Genomic DNA, 19,633 nt, shown 5'->3' with positions numbered 1-19,633 from the left:
GATATCAATAACACAAATATCAATTACAGGGTGGAAAATATCCTCTTTAACTAAAGGTGATTTTGATTTATTGTCTAGTAGGTTGTTATGAGTATTAAAAAAGAAATTATATTGAATTAACCCAAGAAATGCTGTTAAGTTTAATAACTCCGTGGCAGTATTCTGGATAACGATGCTTCCTTTTTTTAGTACAATAGGATGCCCCTGTTTCCAATCAATACATGGCAAATTAAAATCCCCTGCCAGAATAAAATGATCATCAGGGTGAGAATTAAATAATTGCGATAATATCTCGCAGAGTTTCTGTATCCGTGATGGAAGTATCTGGTTAGGAGGAATATAAGCACAAATGATATTTAAGTCACATAGTGAGCCTAGAGTGCGGGCAGGTATAGATATGCACATACATTCCAGATCATCGTGTTCAAGGTCAAAGCGCCGGCGAGCACCGAATCGCTTCGCACAAGCAATTAATACTCCCCCACCAAACGCATCACCACTCGTGGTACGGTCACGACGAAATACGTCGAATCGCGCAGAATCGCACAATTCCGAGTCTAAAATACTAGGACATAACCACGACTCAGTAATAAGTGCTATATCTATTTGTGATATTGATAGGTTATTAAAAAATATGTTTGTCTTTGTCCGCAGTCCTCTTACATTTTGATAGATTAAGTTTAATCCTATATTTTGCCTATTCAGTGTGGAAGACATAATGAATAAATAAATAAGTAATAATTTTAAGCATTGTCACGTAAAAGTTAATGATAAATTGAATAGAAAATAATGATTTAAATTTTATTTGTAATTTTATGTAATTATTAGTTGAATTGTAACCGAGAGTTATCAGCACTAACTAATATGTGACGGGAATATAATATATATACAGTATCTACTATCAGGAAAATAAGTATAAAAAATATAGATACAAAACTTTTTGCAAGTCTTTGGAAATACATTATTTTTTTTGAAATTACTGTAAAAGAAATTGTTTTGTGAAAGAGTTGTGATGTATTATGTGTGTAAAACAGTTTTTTAGTGTGAATGTGAGTTATTACTAAGTTGTGTAGGTATTCTTTCGTATAGTTATTGTATGTGTTGTTGTTGTGTAAAGTGTATGGTGTGATGCATATTAAATTACAACAAGTGATAAAAACGAGTAACAAATTAAAACTAAACAACTGTACATATAAACTAATTAGCATATTTTGATTAAATCCCCCGAGGTTATAATAGAGATAGGTGGCGAGGTTTCGTTGCGACGTACAAAAATTCGGCAGTTTTTTGTCCAAATAAATTTAAAATTCATATCTTTCCATTTTTGTTTGCATTCTCTGAACAGTGTACGGTTATTCTTATTAAGATGTTCATTTATGTAAATTTTGGTATTATCTAATGTACTAACCTCGCCACGTATTCCAACATCAGACGGTTTAACATTCCGGTTTTTACGGGATGCTGCTATGATCGCGTCCTTAGTACGACGATGACGGAAACGAGCAATGATGGTGCGACCCTTAGCGGCACTACTTGTTCGACGGGCCTGGACTCGGTGCGCAAATTCCACATCATCACTCTGAATGCTAATACCTATCTTTTCAGCCAGTTTAAGCACTATGTCAGTAGTATCTTCATCTTTCGATTCTGGTACACCCACCACCTCAATATTCTGCAAACGACTCCACTGTTGTTGGCTTGCATTTTCTTCCTCCAAACGTTTTATACGCGTGGTATGCGTGTCGACATCTGCTCGTAGCCGTTCGTTCTCTTCTCTCAGGCGTTTTAATTCGGCAGAAGTGGTGCTCAGATCTTTTATCAAATCGTCATATTGATTACTTATGTAAGTGAGAGTTGATTCTATAGATGAAATTTGGCTTTTAACCGACGACAGTTCACTTTTTATAGCATTAGAAATTAATAAAGGTAGCTCGTCTTTTAGCGCACTCGGGCTGCCCAAACTGTATTCCGTGGACCGAGCAGTTGATGGATTAGCCTTCCTGGTTGTGATATACGATACATCCTCGAGACATTTTACCGGGGTATCTGTGTTGTCACCAGCTCTGGGCAGTTTGCTCACACATAATGGACATGTCCACGAAGGTATTTTCTTAGCATTGTCTAAACTCAATCCGACGCAATGGTAGTGATAAGATCTCGTACAATTAGGACGACAGCAGATGATTTTCTCAGATTGGCGCACTGATTTTTTACATGCGTTGCAATTAGACATTTCAATAGAAATCAAGTGTAGCAAGCAGTATTAAAAAACTGACGGTTATCGTCAACCGGTTTGTCCGCTAATGCGCAACGTGCTCACTGCTATTCACACAATGATTCTTATATTCACAAAACTTTGCAAATGTTGATTTATTACAACATCATTGTTTGAATTGTATTATCTATAATTAAATTTATTCACTAATTAACAATTGAACTGTGTACAATTTGACCACAACATAACATTTAAAACCACTTATTAATAATTTAAATTAGGAGATACCGAAAGAGCGTCTTATCTAATCCGCGACGGTAAGCGAGTAATGATTTACTTATTCGTAAAATAAAAATATAATGTAGTAAAAAGCCTCGGCTAGTGGTTTTGTATTCAAAATACTAAGAAACTCATGTAGTTTGTTTTGCTGACTATAACTTACGACTTGTTAATCAAAATCGTTAACAATAGATTCGCTTTCCTTTTCATCTCGCTGTATCTCCGTTGGAGATGTTCATTGTTTGTACCCATATACCCTAGTATATGATTGATACCGTTATAGTTTTTGTATGTGTAGCAATATATATATATTACGGGTTTAAGCATATAATTATTTAGACGTACTGGCTACTTTGAATTAAAACAAAACCTTGCTACATTATTTCAGAGTGAAACTTTTTCACATGACAGTTTTGACTTTTTTTTTCATTCCCCCTTAAAATCAAAGATAGATATGAGGTGAAAAATGAGAGACATTTTTAAATCAGAGTTTATAATAGGTAATTTGAGGAATCAATACTGCGCCTTATGCGTTTTTGGTTTACCTAATGCTTCCATGGAGCAAACTTCGACGTGAATAATGAACCCCGAGGTAGAGCAGCCGGTAGGTAAGGTTAATAATGATGGAATTAATGTGATTATAGAAACCTATTTACATCAAATTACGGTCGACCTAATGGCCTTAGAAATCATTTATACGTCTAGATAGACTATGAAGCTGTGAAAACGTCAAAAAAAAATTGAGTTTAGAACTAACCTCTATTTTGAGAAATTCACACACACCAACACAAAGTGTCATACAAATCGTGAGCGTAAGACGTAGTCACGCACATAAAACTTATATTCCTGGTCTGTTTTTTCAGTTGTTTAACAGCAAGCCCTCGCCGTATTTCAGGGAAGCTAACGACTAGCCCTAGACCGTCAAGATTCCGGAGTTATCAAAATAAAACCCAGACATTAACAATAACCTATTTTATTATAAAAATCCTTTTTTCTTCTTATCCTTCTCATGCTTCTTGGAATGCTGCATCAGCTTACTGCGGGTGATAAACCTCTTGCCGCAAACCATGCACTCATGAGGCTTATCACCGATATGCGTCTTGTAGTGCATCACCATATTGTTCTTCTGGGTGAAGCTTTTCGAACAGACATCACACTGGAAAGGCTTTTCTCCCGTGTGGATCTTCTCGTGTCGGTCCAGGTCTGCTTTCCTGTAGAAAGACGATCCACACTCTGTGCAGTTGAAGTTCTTCACTCCAGTGTGGGAGAGAGCATGGATACTCAGGTGTCCCGGCTGTGTATAAGTCTTACCGCACTCCGGACACATGTAGGGTCTTTCGCCAGTATGTGTACGGACATGTTTCTTCAGCTCATAACCAGTTTGGAAAGCCTTCCCGCAAGTAGAACACTGCACTGGCTCTTTTGGGACTGTCCGTTTTCTTTTTTTTCTGTAATAGTAGTAGAGGAGGTGTATCAGTATAGTAATTATCCCCAGCCTAGTTAAAAAAGTTATTTATTAACATAGAACACAAGAACACCTTCTTTCTTTTACCTAGTAAACATGTATGAATCACTATAAAACAAAAATTAAAAAAAAAGTGACATAGTGGCAATTGGTAGAAGCTATGCCTGTTTGTCCCCTGTTCCTTAAAAACTTTATTTACTCATGAACATAATATGATTATTAAATTAGATTGGTGATATTATAAAAAAAGAAATGTACAAGGCACACCTTACTCAAGGTGGATCATACCAGTGATAGTTTTTGTTGTATTATGTTTACTCTGAAATATATATTTATTTAATCAAAGTATTACCTACCAAGAAAACTGATTCAATGTTTCAATATATAATAGTAATAATAATAATTATCTTGCCCCAAATTAAGCATATTTTACATAGCCAGTGCTATGGGTGCCAGATAATAACATATTTCATTCAATAAACATACATAGATACATTTAAACATCTATGACTCAGAAATAAACATTCATGTTCATTACATATTTCTATGCTCATACCAGGAATCAAACCCAGGACCCTTAGCTTTTTAAGTCAAGGTTGATAAGCACTGTTCTATATGGAATGTCAAATAAATTAGAAATATGAATTTTCACTAAAATATTTTACTCCCCTGTTCTATCAATATATTTTTTTCTACTTATTGTTAAGTAGATTCACAAACTTATCAATTATTAGAATCAATCAAGAAGTAAAAACAGAAAAACATACTTTTTTGGGAGTTCCTCTTCTTCATCAGAGACTTCAATGAGCTCACATTTGACCAGCACCTCAATAGGTTCCTGGGTTTCTAACAGAGGCTCCAGATCTTCTGGCTGTGATGAGCCATTTTGCACATCACCTGACATACTGGTACTGGAAGAAAAAACTTCACTATAAATATTTCAGACTTATATTATATTGACATAGTTTCTATGTCTGCTGGGTTGAAACAGACAATCTTCAAATACAGAAGGGTTCTGTAGAGCTTCCTATGCTATAGAGAACCATATCTATTGGCATTTTAGCAAGAAAAAAATTGTCAAAGTTTATTGTAAGCTTGTCTAGCCAGCATTGTACTGCAATATACAGTACATAATAAGAGTCCATGTCACTTGTACAACATTTATAATGCTGTCAGCTATCACAGCGATATTCTGAATTTTTTATAATGCTAGGGTCTATATATAACAGATAATCAGATAGCTACTAATCACAATATACAGACTGCATTGTATTTTTATTATAAAAAAAATTAAATATTAGATTATGTGTTCATCACATAACTTTTTATTTTGAAAATTTACAAAGCCAATATATTCAGGATCAAGGCCTAATTGCAACACCCTTATTCTGGGATGTAGTTGTCTTACACTCTGTATAAGAGTTTTGTTCAAGCTAAGCCAAATTCACAAACATCACATGTATTTGTATAACACCTGGACCAACTTGATTCCTGGCATTGTACCACTATTTGAAGATAAATTAAAATTACACCAATATTTAAATCGGGACTCACTTCTGACCCGAATAACTATCGCCCTGTTTCGGTGTTGCCGACCCTTAGTAAAATTTTTGAAAAAATTATTTTAAGCCAAATGCTTACTCACTTTAACACTTAATATCCGGACGACCGAGCCTTGCTCGGATTTTTAAGAATGTACAAAATTGAACAAAAAAAAAAACTAATAGGACATCTGGATTCAAACCGGGGTCTTCTGCTTTCCGGATCACCCAATGTCCCATGTGAGCTATAATAGTCTTGTATATAGTGGCGAATCACAGAATGCAAGTGCATTCTGTGATTCCCTCTGTGATTTATCTAAGGCTTTTGATTGTGTTCAACATTCAACGCTGGTCAGGAAGCTATGCCACTATGGTATAAGAGGATCTGCACTCGATTTTCTGATCTCATATTTAAATAATAGGATTCAGAGGGTCGAGGTGAATGGCAGGAGATCTCCTGGGACTCCTCTCGGTATGGGGGTACCACAAGGGTCTATTCTTGGACCCTTCCTCTTCCTAATTTATATAAATGATCTACCTAACCTTGTAGAAAAAAAACACAAGGTGGTATTGTTTGCGGATGACACTTCACTTATATTCAAAGTGAAATGAAGCCAAGTTTTATATGACAAATTAAACAATGCTCTATCTGACATCGTGTACTGGTTTAGCGCCAATAACTTATTGTTAAATAATCATAAAACCAAATATATTAAATTCACCGCGCCGAATGTCAAAAATGTAGATGTGAATATTTTATTAAATGGAGAGGTGGTAAAACCAGTGGAATCTGCTATATTTCTTGGCATTACTCTTGATGCCAAATTGCAGTGGGGCCCCCATATTGAAGGATTGGCGAATAGGCTTAGTTCTGCAGCATATGCAGTTAAGAAAATCAGATTTATAACCTAGGTCCTAAAGAATCATTAAGAGAAAAATTTAAAGAAATAAACATTTTGACTGTTGCTTCATACATTTTTGATAATGTTTTGTATGTTCATAAGCACATTGAGGAATTTTCTAGAAACTGAGAAATTCATTATGTTAACATGAGGAACAAACATAAACTTGTTATGCCTACTACTCGGTTGGGTCGAGTTAGTAAGTCTTTTGTTGGGCGATGTATATGCTTCTACAATATGATCCCAGAAAATGTACAAAACAAATGTGTTACGAAATTTAAAATTGTTAAAAAACGTTTGTGTGGGAAAGGTTATTATAGCATAAACGATTTTCTTAATGACACCACGGACTGGGATTAAAGCGAACACCCTCAGGCTCTTTAATTAGAAATGTTTATTGTACGATATTACATTGTAATCCATATTTTATATAAAAAAAAAGCCCGGTGAGTTTCTTGCGCCCATTCTTCTCAGGTCTGAGGCAGCTTCTTTTGAATGGGTGGTAGATTTTGACGTTCAATAAGTGATTATAAATCCTATTTTGAATAAAAATATTTGAATGTGAATTTGATAAGTAATCACTTCAGTTAGTACCAGAGGAAAAGGTTAAGCTATTTACTGGCTATTTTTTGCAATTTGCAGTCTAAGGGCGACAAATTTATGTACACTTTAAATTTATTACTTGTGTCATCATCTGTATTGTCACTTCCAGCAGTGAAACAAGATGCAATTATTTAAAGTAACGTCACTTGGGTTGTGAAAACCGGCCTCAAAGCCCTAAGAAACAGTATTATGTTTATAAATTTCATCAGATACTTACAACGTACTTACGTTTCAGTTCCCAAATATTAACAACCTACTTTTGTTTTATTTCAAATTGCTGAATTGTCTAGTTTCGTTCAATTGACAATATCAGGGCAGATATAAAACAAACACATCTTATATCAGGTCGTAAATAATTCGGTAAATATTAAAGGATGAAACAGACTCAACAAAACCTGTTTTGGTTTTACCCGATATATTACTACACCAAAATACCATATCTTGAGTCTGGGGTTGTGTAAATACGTAATAGAAACATTTTCTTTCTCTAGAGCTACAATTCCTAATTAAATAAACCAAAAATAATTCGAATTCAACTAAAAAGAAATAATAATATTTACGATTTCTGATTTCTCTGAATAAAAAAAAATTCGATATGTCCTTACGTCAATAATAAATAATATGTCAAAATCAAGAGTGAAGTGACGTGACTGACGTTTAGGTTTTCCGTCATCCATGGTATCTTTTTTCTGCCGCCGCACAGTACCTACACAGTATGCGTTGTAATTTTTAAACAAAAATGCAATAAAAAACTCTATCCAAAAATTAAAAGGCAAATTTTGCTTTTAAAGTACTCAATTAACTCTGTGAAAGTATTTTGTATTGCTTCTTGAGTAGGTACATACAAAATATTTTACAATGTAAAAAAATCTCTAGTAGGTACACCGTGTGAGGTCTTATATTATTATGGAGCAATTATAATGAATATCGAAGAAGAAGTAGGGGCCGTCTGACGGCGACTTTCACCATCTTCGAAATTCAGTACAATTAACATCTGCTGCTTACTGCTTAGAATAACAAATCTGCCGTTATTGCTTGACCTGCAGAGGAAACTGTAGTTAGTAACTTCATTAATTTTTCAAACTTTTTATTTAACTGATTTGATGCAAATGGGTTGATATTGCGGGTACATAAAATGCTAACCGTTAGGGTTGAAGGTCTCCAGGAAGGGATTAATGAAACATCAAGAAATATGTACTAGTTACTGTAAAACTAACTAACTATTTATTTAAAGGCTCTTAATAAAAATCACAGCGAAAAAATGGACAGCGACTGATTAGTCCAGGCGATTAGTTGGCTGCGTAGTAACGTGATTGGAAGCGTGTCCTATTTTTTTACGAGTGAAGTGCGAGTAACCACGTCCCGCGCGCCCGCCCTCCCTTCCCACTCACTTGCAGCGTGCCTGCCACTATCACTAATCAAAGTGAATAAAGGCCTGTATAGAGAGTAGAGAGTAGAAAAGACGATCTGTCAAACATACTGACATGTTTATGACATTTCTTTTCTTATTAGAAATTGTGTTCCGTTTCTTTTAAATTCTCTTTGGTATGGAGGGTAGAGGCAGGAGTACAGAAGTATCATCAGATACGGGTATGGAGGGAAGAAGCATGAAGAATCATGTGTGTTTATGAAAAAGTTTCTTTTCAAAATGCGTTAAATCAGGGTGGCGCTACATTAGCATCAGGGTAGATCTTAAAAGAAAATAAAAAAAAAATACTAATCACTCTAGATGCACGTTTCCCTTTAATAATTGGGTTTTTGAAAAAAAATTTTTTTTGTGATAAATGGAAAGATTATATATTAGTTTTATAACAAAACTATTTTTTTTTTCGCAATAATTCAAAAGTTATTTCAAAATAAAAAAAAAATTTTGAATCCAGTACCGAAGACACGCCGACAACTCCCGAACAAACCCGAGCGCGTGTGACGTCATAATGTTAGTTTTCACTCATTGCAGTTGATAGAAAAATAATAAATACAGTGTTTTGATCTATTTAATTTTGTTGTCATTATTAAATATTTAAATTTATATTAAAAATGTCGAACCTCAAAAGTTATCGTTCTTGTTTTGTACCATTATGTAAGAATACTACAAAGGCAACTCCTGATAAAATGTTTTTAAATGTTCCCCAAGATGACAAACGTCGAAATAAATGGTTTCAAGCAGTGCACCGTGATAATCCCCAAACAAAATCGAATTTTTTTCTCCCATTTCTGTTAAATATAACCTACATTATCTTCATGGCTTCTGTGTCTTTCGAGAAAGTGATGTCTCTTTTAATTTCTTTTTGTCTTCTATTTGGGTAATAAATTCTGTAACTTTCTTTGTTTTACAATCGCACTTTCTTCTTTTCTCTTTAGGTATTTGAAAAGGAAAAATGAAAAAATATTTATTCCAGTAACAAAAGGTACAATAATAGTGGATGTGACCTTCTATTAAGTAAGGAACACCTGTGCCAGCAAGCCACGCTCTTCCGTATCAATTAAAATTAACAGTACCAAAATCTAGGGATCACCAATTAAGTCTATAAAAATATAATATAACAAAAGAAAAAATTTATACGAACAGGATGTGTGTCTTTGTGTGTCTGCATGTTGTTGTGTGTGTGTGTGTGTGTGTGTGTGTGTGTGTGTGTGTGTGTGTGTGTGTGTGTGTGTGTGTGTGTGTGTGTGTGTGTGTGTGTGTGTGTGTGTGTGTGTGTGTGTGTATGGAAGCATATTGTGTACGTGTGTGTAGTTTGTGTCATTGTTACTATATAATTTTCTTATATCGTATTCGTTCTTTTTTCATAGATGAAGTGGTGTATTCTCTCATTCTCTTCCATTCCCTGTTTTGTTTAGGATATAAGCTATAGTGCTTACAGCGTTTGCACATAAAGATTTATTTAACTTACTCGCCTGTAACATAGTCCTGCTTGATTCCACTATGGTCCTCATGTCTCTTTCGGCTTTTCCATTTTGTGCCGGTGTATACGCAAGTGTATTTTCATGTTTTATTCCCATTTCTTGTAAAAAGTATGAAATCAAGCAAAGGTGAACGACCAACTGTGAACTCTGTATGTAAAATGTTCAAAACAATAAATGTATTACGAAATTCCATAATAATAACATAAATGACTTTCTGAATGATACCACATACACAGATTAGGAATGGCGCGACCGCTCTCAGGCTATTTAAGTTATAAATTTGATTTTAACAAAATTAAAAAGAACAACGAAGAAGCCCGCTTAGTTCCTCACGCCCGTTCTTCTCAGATCTGAGGTGTCATTTTCGAATGGGTGGTAGTTTTCTACTTTCAATAAGTGATTTCATATCCAATTCTGGATAAAAATATTTGAATGTGTTATATTTATGTCTTAAGGACGCATTTACGAATCCGATAAAAATAAGATATTTTTCGTGGCAAAACTATAAATTGCCACAAATAGATCAGGCTACTACTTCTTTATCTCCAATTAGCGTGAAATTTTTGCTTTGAAATTTTGATATTTTATGTCGTAAAAACGATTATCCGTTACCTCTTCACACAAAATTGATGAAATGGGGCTTCATTCAGGATCATTTTTCTGCTACTACTTACATAATTTTGTCTCTTAAAAATACGTAAACAAAGCTGTTATAATATTTTCAAAAATACGGGAAATAAATTAATGAATATGTTATAAATTATCTCAGAAAAAATAAAAATGAATCGTCTAAAATTCATATATTTTTCTGATAAGCATGAGCTTTAATGTGTGGTATTAACAATAATATACCTCTTTATTGTATATATCAGCGCAAATACTACAACACGAATTGAAAACACGTGCAGTAGCACGTGCGCCGGGTAGTATAAATACAGCGGCACGGTAGACACTTGACTTGAGTCAGTCGTGTTCGGGCTGTCGTACGGTACGGAATACTCTGGGACGTCGTAACGCTGCCCGTTGAATAAACGAAAGTAATAAAATACCTGCTAGTGTAGTTTTCTTTAGAAGAATGAGAAAGAAGAACAAGATAGCAATTGTGATGCCAACAGTAATGACGTCACACCTTTTAAAAAACAATACAGAGGTTCTTTCCTCGTCATCAGAAGTGGGATACGACCTGATCAACTGCGACCAACCAACATCCAGCAGAAGGCACCGTTGGTAGATAACAATACGCCGTTGGAAGCAGGGTCACAAGGACTGCAAGCATACCCATAGTATGGAAATCAGATGGGAGGGATACCAAGTCATTTCTTGATGGAGACGATGAAGAAAATGTCGGTGCACTTATGTGCTTTATCTACCGAAGCGAAGATAAAGGATTCAAGTCTACTTTATTTGACTGGAACGAGAGCGCTGCGTAGTGCAGAACGAGAGTTTGGTGTCAGCTCGTGGTGCTGCAGGATGGCACCTGTACATGCTTATTTACGTGTTGACCGTATCGGCGGAAAACGAATTACCCACTCACCGAGATCCTATTGCACAACACACCCAGCCCATTCCATCAATCATATGAGAAAGGCTGTCACTGCAGCCACACTAAGACTCAGTGTGAGGATAATCAGAGTAAGGGGAAGTGCCTTTATTCAATAATTTAAAAAAAGCAGACGAATATCTTTTATAAATCCACGAGGGAGTCCTACGAGAAAAGTGCCTCAAACCTGGTACCTCTGGCTGTGGTAGCTCAGGCTAACAATGTCATACATTTGTGATAACCACGTTTGCTTTATGTATCCACCAGAGATACCGTTGGGAAGCCTTGTGGAATTGTTATTAGACACGTACACACCACAGATCCAAACGAGTATCTGGAGCGTGTTACCTCTGACCTACTCACGTTACACACTTGTGCTAACCACGGACTCTTGATGGATACACAATGTGAACAGTTTTATTCTATAATTCAAAACATCCTGATGAAAACCTTTTATTAATCTACGAGAACTCTACGAGACCTTCCGAGAACTCTACGAGACCCTCCGAGAACTCTACGAGACCCTCCGAGACCTCTACAAGACCCTCCGAGAACTCTTCGAGAACCTCCGAAAAGCCTCTTAAAAATTTTATATTTTTGCAGTTCAACGAGAACTCTACGAGACCCTCCGAGAACTCTACGAGACCCTCCGAGAACTCTACGAGACCCTCCGAGAACTTTACGAAACCCTCCGAGAACTCTACGAGAACCACTGAGAACCCTCAATTATAATTTTAGCATTTGTGTTTATGTAACTACAACAAAGCAACTCAAGTTGATAACAGATGCACAACTCAGAAAAACTTTCTATACTTACAGGTCTACAAGAACCTACGAGAATCTGCGAGGACTCTGCGAGAACCTCCGAAACCTCTACGAGAACCTCCGAATCCTATGCTAGAATCTCCGAGAACTCTGCGAAAAACTACCAATCCTCTACGAGAATATCCGAGAACCTCCCAATTCTCTAAGAACATCTTTGAGAAATCTACGAGAACACTCAATCCTCTACGAGAATCTTCGAGAACTTTACGAGAATCTTCGAGAACTTTACGAGAACCTTCGACAACCTACGGTTACAATAACAGTCGATAAGAACTAACGAGAATCTATAAGAATCCACTACAACTTACAAATACCAACTAGGCTGGTGCAGAGTGCGCACCGCCTGTCAGAATGAATGGCCGTATCGGCGCAAATACTACAGCACGAATTGAAAACATGTGCACGTGCACGTGCACCGAGCCCCATAAATACGGCCACATTTCAAAACACGTGCAGTAGCACGTGCGCCGGCTCCTATAAATACAGCCGCACGGTCGACACTTGAGTCTCCTCGCAACCGCGGGGGGCCCGGTCAGTGCCACAGATGCCAATTATACGGGCACTCAGCACGAAATTGCGAACACACCCCGAGGTGTGTGAAGTGCCTCGGGAAACACGGCACGCCAGAGTGCCCTCGACCAGCGCAATGCGCGGAGCCCCCGGCCTGCGTCTTGTGCGGGGAGAAGGGGCACCCCGCGAGCTATCGCGGGTGTCCCAAGGCACCCAAACACAAGCGTCACCCAGGGCGCCGCCAGCCGCAAGGCAGAGCAGAGAAGGTGGAGTTCACTCCAACCTTCAAACCTGCGCCGCCTCCGAAGGTAAACGCCTGGGCGAGGTCTCCTCCGGCTGCCAACGCTGCCACAGAGGCCACTCTCGCGGCCCCCGCGCCCCTCCGGCCTCCGCTAGCGTCCCGCCCGGCGGGGTCGGTCCCGCGACCGAGGCCACCGGCGCCCGCGTCCGCGGCAACAGGTAGCAAAGGCGGCAGCACCTTTGCGTTCATGTTCGAACTGTCAGAGATGTTCGACATTGATGAAATAACAGCCCTGGCCAGCAGGCTCGATGCTGTCCGGGAAGACCCGCCGTCGCTCCTGCAAGTTATGGCAGACAACGGCAAAATATTCCGTTCCCTCACCGAAATAGGGCTAAAGTATAAAAACAACATTCGCGATGCCTAATTACGTAAGCGGACGGGTCAAACCACATACGCTCCGTATAGCGTATTTTAACGCCCAAGGCCTTAAGCCTCAACTAGACTTGGTGAAGGAGTTCGCTCACGAACATCAATTAGACCTATTCTTAGTGCAAGAGACATTTTTAAAACCACGTATACGCGATCCGCGTATCGCTAATTATAACTTAGTTAGGAATGATCGCACCACCCGTATGGGCGGCACCCTCATTTATTTTAAAAGGTCTCTACACTGTATACCTATAGATCCTCCGGTCCTCACTAACATCGAGGCCTCTGCCATCCGGGTCAGTATGGCGAATCACCAGCCGATCACTGTTATTTCAGCTTATCTTCCGCCGAACAAACAAATATTAGACACAGATATAGAAGCAATACTCGGCCACGGGGCCGCAGTCATAGTGGGCGGCGATCTTAACGCCAAACACTCCAGCTGGAACAGTAGAGCCACAAATAGAAACGGAATTTTATTAGACTCTCTCACAGACACGCGGAATTTTTCAGTAATAGCACCCGACGAACCAACACGTTATCCGGATAACGTCGCGCACCGACCCGACATTCTAGACGTTGCGTTACTTAAAAACGTAACGCTCAATGTAAATTCAATCGAGGTTTTTCACGAATTAGAGTCAGACCACCGGCCCGTCGTCCTAAATCTAGGCCCACCGGTTAACTTTCAACCACCGACGAAAACAGTGATCGACTGGCAACGGCTGGAAAAGGATCTCGAGTCTATCAAGTCCGACGACCTTGACCGTATACCGGACGTCATCGACTCGGTCGACACGGCTCACAGTGCTATCTCTCATGTGACGTCACACATACAGAGTAGGATCAAGGCCTGCTCCAGGCAGGTTCCGACGATGCAACCGCATCGCCTAAACCTGCCTCCAGAGGTCAGGAACTTACTCACACAGAAGCACAGAGCCACTAGACTTTACGACAGGTATCCGTCGGTCGAGAATAGGCGCCACCTCCGCTACCTACAGCGGGTGGTACGGGAACGTATCGCAGAACTCCGCGGCGAACGTTGGGACCGCTTGCTCGGCAACCTTAAGCCATCACATGTGGCTTTCTGGAAGCTGCCTCGCGCGTTCAAACAGGAGCCGCCCACTGTCATGCCTCCTTTGGACAGACCGGGACTGCAGCCGGCGCTCGATGACGATGAGAAGGCTGAATGCCTCGCCGATAGTCTCGAGAGTCAGTGCTCTCCAAATGCAGCAGCCGACCCGACACACGTTGACGAAGTTGATCGTGAAGTTGAACGTCGCTCCGCTCTGAGCCCTTCAGGCGACGTAATAAAACCCACCTCTAACGAAGAGGTGAAACTAATCATTAAGGAGCTTCACTCCAAGAAGGCCCCGGGGCCCGACACTATAAACAATAGGGTTCTTAAAATCCTACCCTCGACTCTTATTACTTTATTGGTTACCATTTTTAATATTCTATTGTCTAATAGCGCGTTCCCCGAACAATGGAAGGATTCCATTGTTATCGGTATCCCAAAACCCAATAAACCTAAAGCTAATCCGAGTAGCTATAGGCCTTTTAGCTTAATTAACTCGATCGGGAAACTTTACGAAAGATTAATTCTCGCGCGTCTTAATCATTACATCGCGGAGCTTAACCTGATACCCGACATACAGTTCGGATTCAGAACCGCTCACTCGTGTCCCCAGCAGGCTCACCGACTCACCGAGTACATTCTCATACGGCGTCAATTTCACGCTACCACGGCAGCCGTGTTTTTCGATGTCGCGAAGGCCTTCGACAAGGTATGGCACAACGGCTTAGTATTCAAGCTGTATCAACTGGGAGTGCCAGACAGGCTCGTGCGCATCATTCGAGCCTACCTTACCGATCGCTCCTTCCGATATCGAGTAGAGGGCACCCTATCCTCACCCAGACCCATCAGGTCTGGCGTGCCACAGGGTTCGGTCCTCTCTCCCACTCTTTTCTCGCTCTTCACGAGCGACATTCCCAAGTTTCCGAGTGTCCAGCTCGCTCAGTACGCTGACGACACGGCACTCTACTTCGGCTCCAACCGCTCAACCTTGAGCAAGAACATTAAAGTGCTTCAAGCCGCCGTCGATGAACTAGGCAACTGGTTCAGAAAATGGCGGATTGAAGTGAACCCCACCAAGAGTGCAGCGGTACTCTTCGGTAACGCGAATAGCATCCGCGCTAAAAAACAACCGACTGACGTTATTAAACTGTATGAAACACCAAGATAGCAATTGTCATGTCAACAGTAATGACGTCACACCTTTTAAAAAAACAATACAGAGGTTATTTCCTCGTCATATATAATGATGCCAATGATATCATTGGGTATTAAGGGTTAGTTTATTTTGTCACTTTGTACATATAGCACAGAAAGATCTATCGAAACGACGCCAGTCCGCACTCGGACGCCGTCGTGGGTAGACATTGTGTCGGTTGTAAGTAGCAGTAAGTACTCGGAAAGATGTCTGTACGAACATGAATATTTTTTATAAGCTAATACTGTCTTTGATACTTTACATATTTTGTACAAAGTCAGATTTTCCAAAAAATATGTTTCTGTATTTTTTTTTGGAGAATTAGTGATTTATACGTTCATCTCTAAATATAAGGTCTAATCGAAATCCAAGATGACGATTATAAAATTGGCAACTTTTCTTCATGGATGTCATTTTCATTGTTTTCGGGGTCAACAATAACGAATATCAGGTCAAAATCGAAATCCAAGATGGCGCCTATGAAATTTACTAACTTCTCATCATGGGTGTCATTTTCATGGTTTTCGGGGTCAACAATAACGGATATCGGGTCAAAATCGAAATCCAAGAGTGCGCCTATGAAATTTACCAACTTCTCTTCATGTGTGTTATGTTCATGGTTTTCGGGGTCAACAATAACGAATTTCGTGTCAAATTCAAACTTCTAATAATTTTGCGCGGCAGCCAATTTGGATATAAAAAATGATTCCAAAATCGTTCTCTGCACTCTCGAGAACCTTGGATACGATATCTATATTGTTGAAACCATAATTTTGCGCGGTGGCCATGCTGTTGTTTGCCATTTGGCAACGGAACCCTAAAAAGGGTCACAACAACCTCCTGCTGAAAATTTGCTGATGATAAACGGGTTGATTGAAGGATTTTATTTAGCAACCCTCTTGTGAAGTATACATGCAGTGGCCTTAAGCGGAGTCACGATCCTTAGCAATGAGGAAACGGCTGTGAAGAAGTCTTAGTTTAGAAGGGCTCAGGGGAACTCCGGGCTTTGTGCCAATTATAGTCCGGGTTTAAAAGTTGTAAATTAACCACCGCGCCGGAACGCCACGTGCGGTGCTATTCGCGATTTTCGCAAACAACTGACTCTCCAACACCACAATACAGTGGACTAAAGGAAGAAATATTTTATTAAAGAAAGAAACAGTCTCGTCAGTGATTTAAAATAAATCAATTTCATAGATTATATAGATTATAGCCTATGCGAAAAAAGAACCGAATAATGTTTTCATATTCCGTCTTAGTAAATATTTTATAGGATGCCATATAAAAGTCATAATATTAATCTTTAATCAAGATCTCTTGAGAAGGTCGCGCAATGGGGTAAAATAAACCTTGTCCAATTTAACATCCAGACAACTCAAGTTTCCGCGTTTACCACTGAAAACCCCATTTGTCGTACCACCGATCTTCGGCAACACTTCCCTTAAAGCCTCGCCTAGTATTGGAATAATGGATCTCGAAATCTCGAGCGATTGCCACTTCCGCGGTCATCTGGAGGGCAAAGCCAAATTCGCTTCGAAGAAGCTGGGCGTCAAATAGAGCACGGCAATACTTCAAGCCGGCCCACATTCTAGCGCTCTACAAAGCGCAGGTATGGCCACATATAGAGTACTGCTGTCACCTCTGGTCTGGCGCACCCCAGTATCTCGATCCATTTGACCGCGTGCAACGCAGAGCAGCTCGAATTGTCGGGGACCCAGTGCTCTGTGAACGGCTCGATAACTTGGCGTTGCGTAGAGACGTCGCTTCATTGTGTGTCTTCTAACGCATTTATCACGGGGAGTGTTCCGAGCTGTTTCACCTGATTCCTGTCGCCGAATACGTACCTTCGCACGACATGCCACTAATTTTAATTCAATCCGCACCATCTGGATGTATGGCGTTCCTCCACAGTGCGGTTTTCAAGGAGTTTTCTTCGACGTACTAAGCAGTGAAATGAGTTTCCTTGTGCGATGTTTTCGGGAGGATACGACATACCTAATTAGATTTAGACTTCGATAAATACGCGTACGCCTTCCTTAAAGACCGCAAACGCTCCTATGATTCCTCTGGTGTTACAAGAGAATGTGGGCGGCGGTGAAAACTTAACACCAGGTGACCCGTAAGCTCGTTTGTCTTCCTTTTCCATAAAAAAACGCTAAATTTAGTTTAAAAATGTATGAAAATAAATAACAAGTTGATTTACACCAATTAACACAATTTTTAGTTTACAGAATAACCTAAAATAAATACAGTTGACATGTCCGGGTTTCAAGCTCCTATATCTAGGGCTTCCACGCTTCTTGTCCTGGTTACTAGATTTCAGAAATGGCAGCCCTATCCGTGAAGGAGACCCATACTCGAGGAGAGGTTCTTGAAAACCAAATAGGCGGAATACAAATCTAATATATATTATTTACGTGACACGTTGTTTGTCCGCGATGGACTCCTAAACTAATGAATGGATTTTAATGGGGATTACCTCATGGAGTGCAGTTTAGTCCAACTTGAGAGATAGATATAATTATTTTCATTTCCAATTCTTGTTTTGTATGAACGTATTTTCTATGAGAGAATTTAGTGACGCACGGTTTGACAGTTCTGCTGTGAAACAATTTCACTAAAACAACAGGGAGCATATTTTACGAAATAATTCTTGATATTATCAAATGTTATTGATGAATTAAAAAACAAGCAGTATTGTATTTATTATGTACAGAACAACGTGTCGGGTCAGCTAGTTTAAATATAAAATACAATTTCATGTGACAATTGTTGTTTTATTAATATAAGCAAGAAATAAAGTGTTTTCAGTTTTGTTCAGGCGTTTGTATAAAAAATGCAAATCTTACTAAAACTAGTTTTGAGTATCGACTTCGTCCGCGTTCAATATTATTGTACCTGCTCCCTCCTTCGATCACTCTTAAATATTTCAAAATAAGAAGCACCTCTGGCATTGCGTCTGGCTCCATGACAACGTGTGTGTAAACGTTTATTGGTTCAGCAGTAAGGCGTGTAAGACTAACAAACTCACATTTGCTTTTAGCTACTACGTAAGTAACAGGGTCTGATTGGTTTGAAGCTAGGATTGTCTGTAACAATTATTACTTATTTATAATGTAGTGGTCATATTTTAAAAGAGCGCAAAAATTAAACATACTGCGTTAAGTTTTAGTTTTTTGCGCCGTTTCTTCTCTCTCAGTGTTAATTGTTTCCAAAGCAGTGCTAGTAATTTAATGAAAAATAATTCTCAAGAAACCAATTTTGCATAAATAAATGACGTATTATGAATTTTATGAATGAATGAATGAATGAATTATTTATTCAACAAAATGCTGGTTCAATAGGTTGCCTGATGACCCTTACATTTTAACTGGCGCTTGAATTTTACATTAAATTTAATAAAATAAAGAAATAAAACAAGATAGGAGTAAAAAGTAAAGTTATACATAAACTTTATACAAACAAAGCATAAAATGATATAAAAGTAATAATTAAAATGTCAACATAATAATAAAAGTCAAAAATAATTATCTATTATTTAGATACGAACGTATTCAACGCGTATTTGTAGGTATACCTACTATATAAACAATAAGTGACTTGTTGAATAATATTCATATTGATAGTTGGATACAGTTTATATTGTTTATTAATGTAAATAATCCTAAGCCAAACAAGTACAAGTCCTAAACAATGAGTCCTATTATGGAAAACGGGATAACTTCGTAGATTCGTAGCCATAGCGTGGAAATATTGCTGGATTCTATTTCTATGTAGTAATAAGATAGAAAATTGAAGAAATGGGTGAGGATAAGAAATAAAGCATTATTACCTATAGCTTACAATATATTCAATAATATTTGTGACATAGCCTCAAAACTATGAAAAGATACTAATATCTTT

General features: G+C 38.7%; 1 protein-coding gene across 3 annotated transcripts; it reads right to left on the bottom strand.

Moving 5' to 3' along the window:
* Nucleotides 1-3,451: 3,451 nt before the first annotated feature.
* Nucleotides 3,452-7,610, bottom strand: LOC126973287 (gastrula zinc finger protein XlCGF49.1-like). Of its 3 annotated transcripts, none has more exons than XM_050820501.1 (3): nt 7,234-7,610; nt 4,727-4,870; nt 3,452-3,942 (listed from the first exon to the last, which is right to left on the bottom strand). In XM_050820501.1, exons 2-3 carry the CDS (start codon nt 4,861-4,863, stop codon nt 3,471-3,473), a joined length of 609 nt encoding a protein of 202 aa, XP_050676458.1. In that variant the 5' UTR covers nt 4,864-4,870; nt 7,234-7,610; the 3' UTR covers nt 3,452-3,470. The 3 variants fall into 3 exon arrangements, with proteins under 3 accessions (XP_050676458.1, XP_050676459.1, XP_050676457.1); XM_050820502.1 differs by having other exon boundaries at nt 7,416-7,610; XM_050820500.1 differs by having other exon boundaries at nt 7,223-7,608.
* Nucleotides 7,611-19,633: the final 12,023 nt, after the last annotated feature.

The sequence above is a fragment of the Leptidea sinapis genome, chromosome 29 (genome assembly GCF_905404315.1).
Source record: "Leptidea sinapis chromosome 29, ilLepSina1.1, whole genome shotgun sequence".
NCBI classification, from domain to species: domain Eukaryota; kingdom Metazoa; phylum Arthropoda; class Insecta; order Lepidoptera; family Pieridae; genus Leptidea; species Leptidea sinapis.
This window is presented reverse-complemented; position numbering and strand designations above follow the sequence as displayed.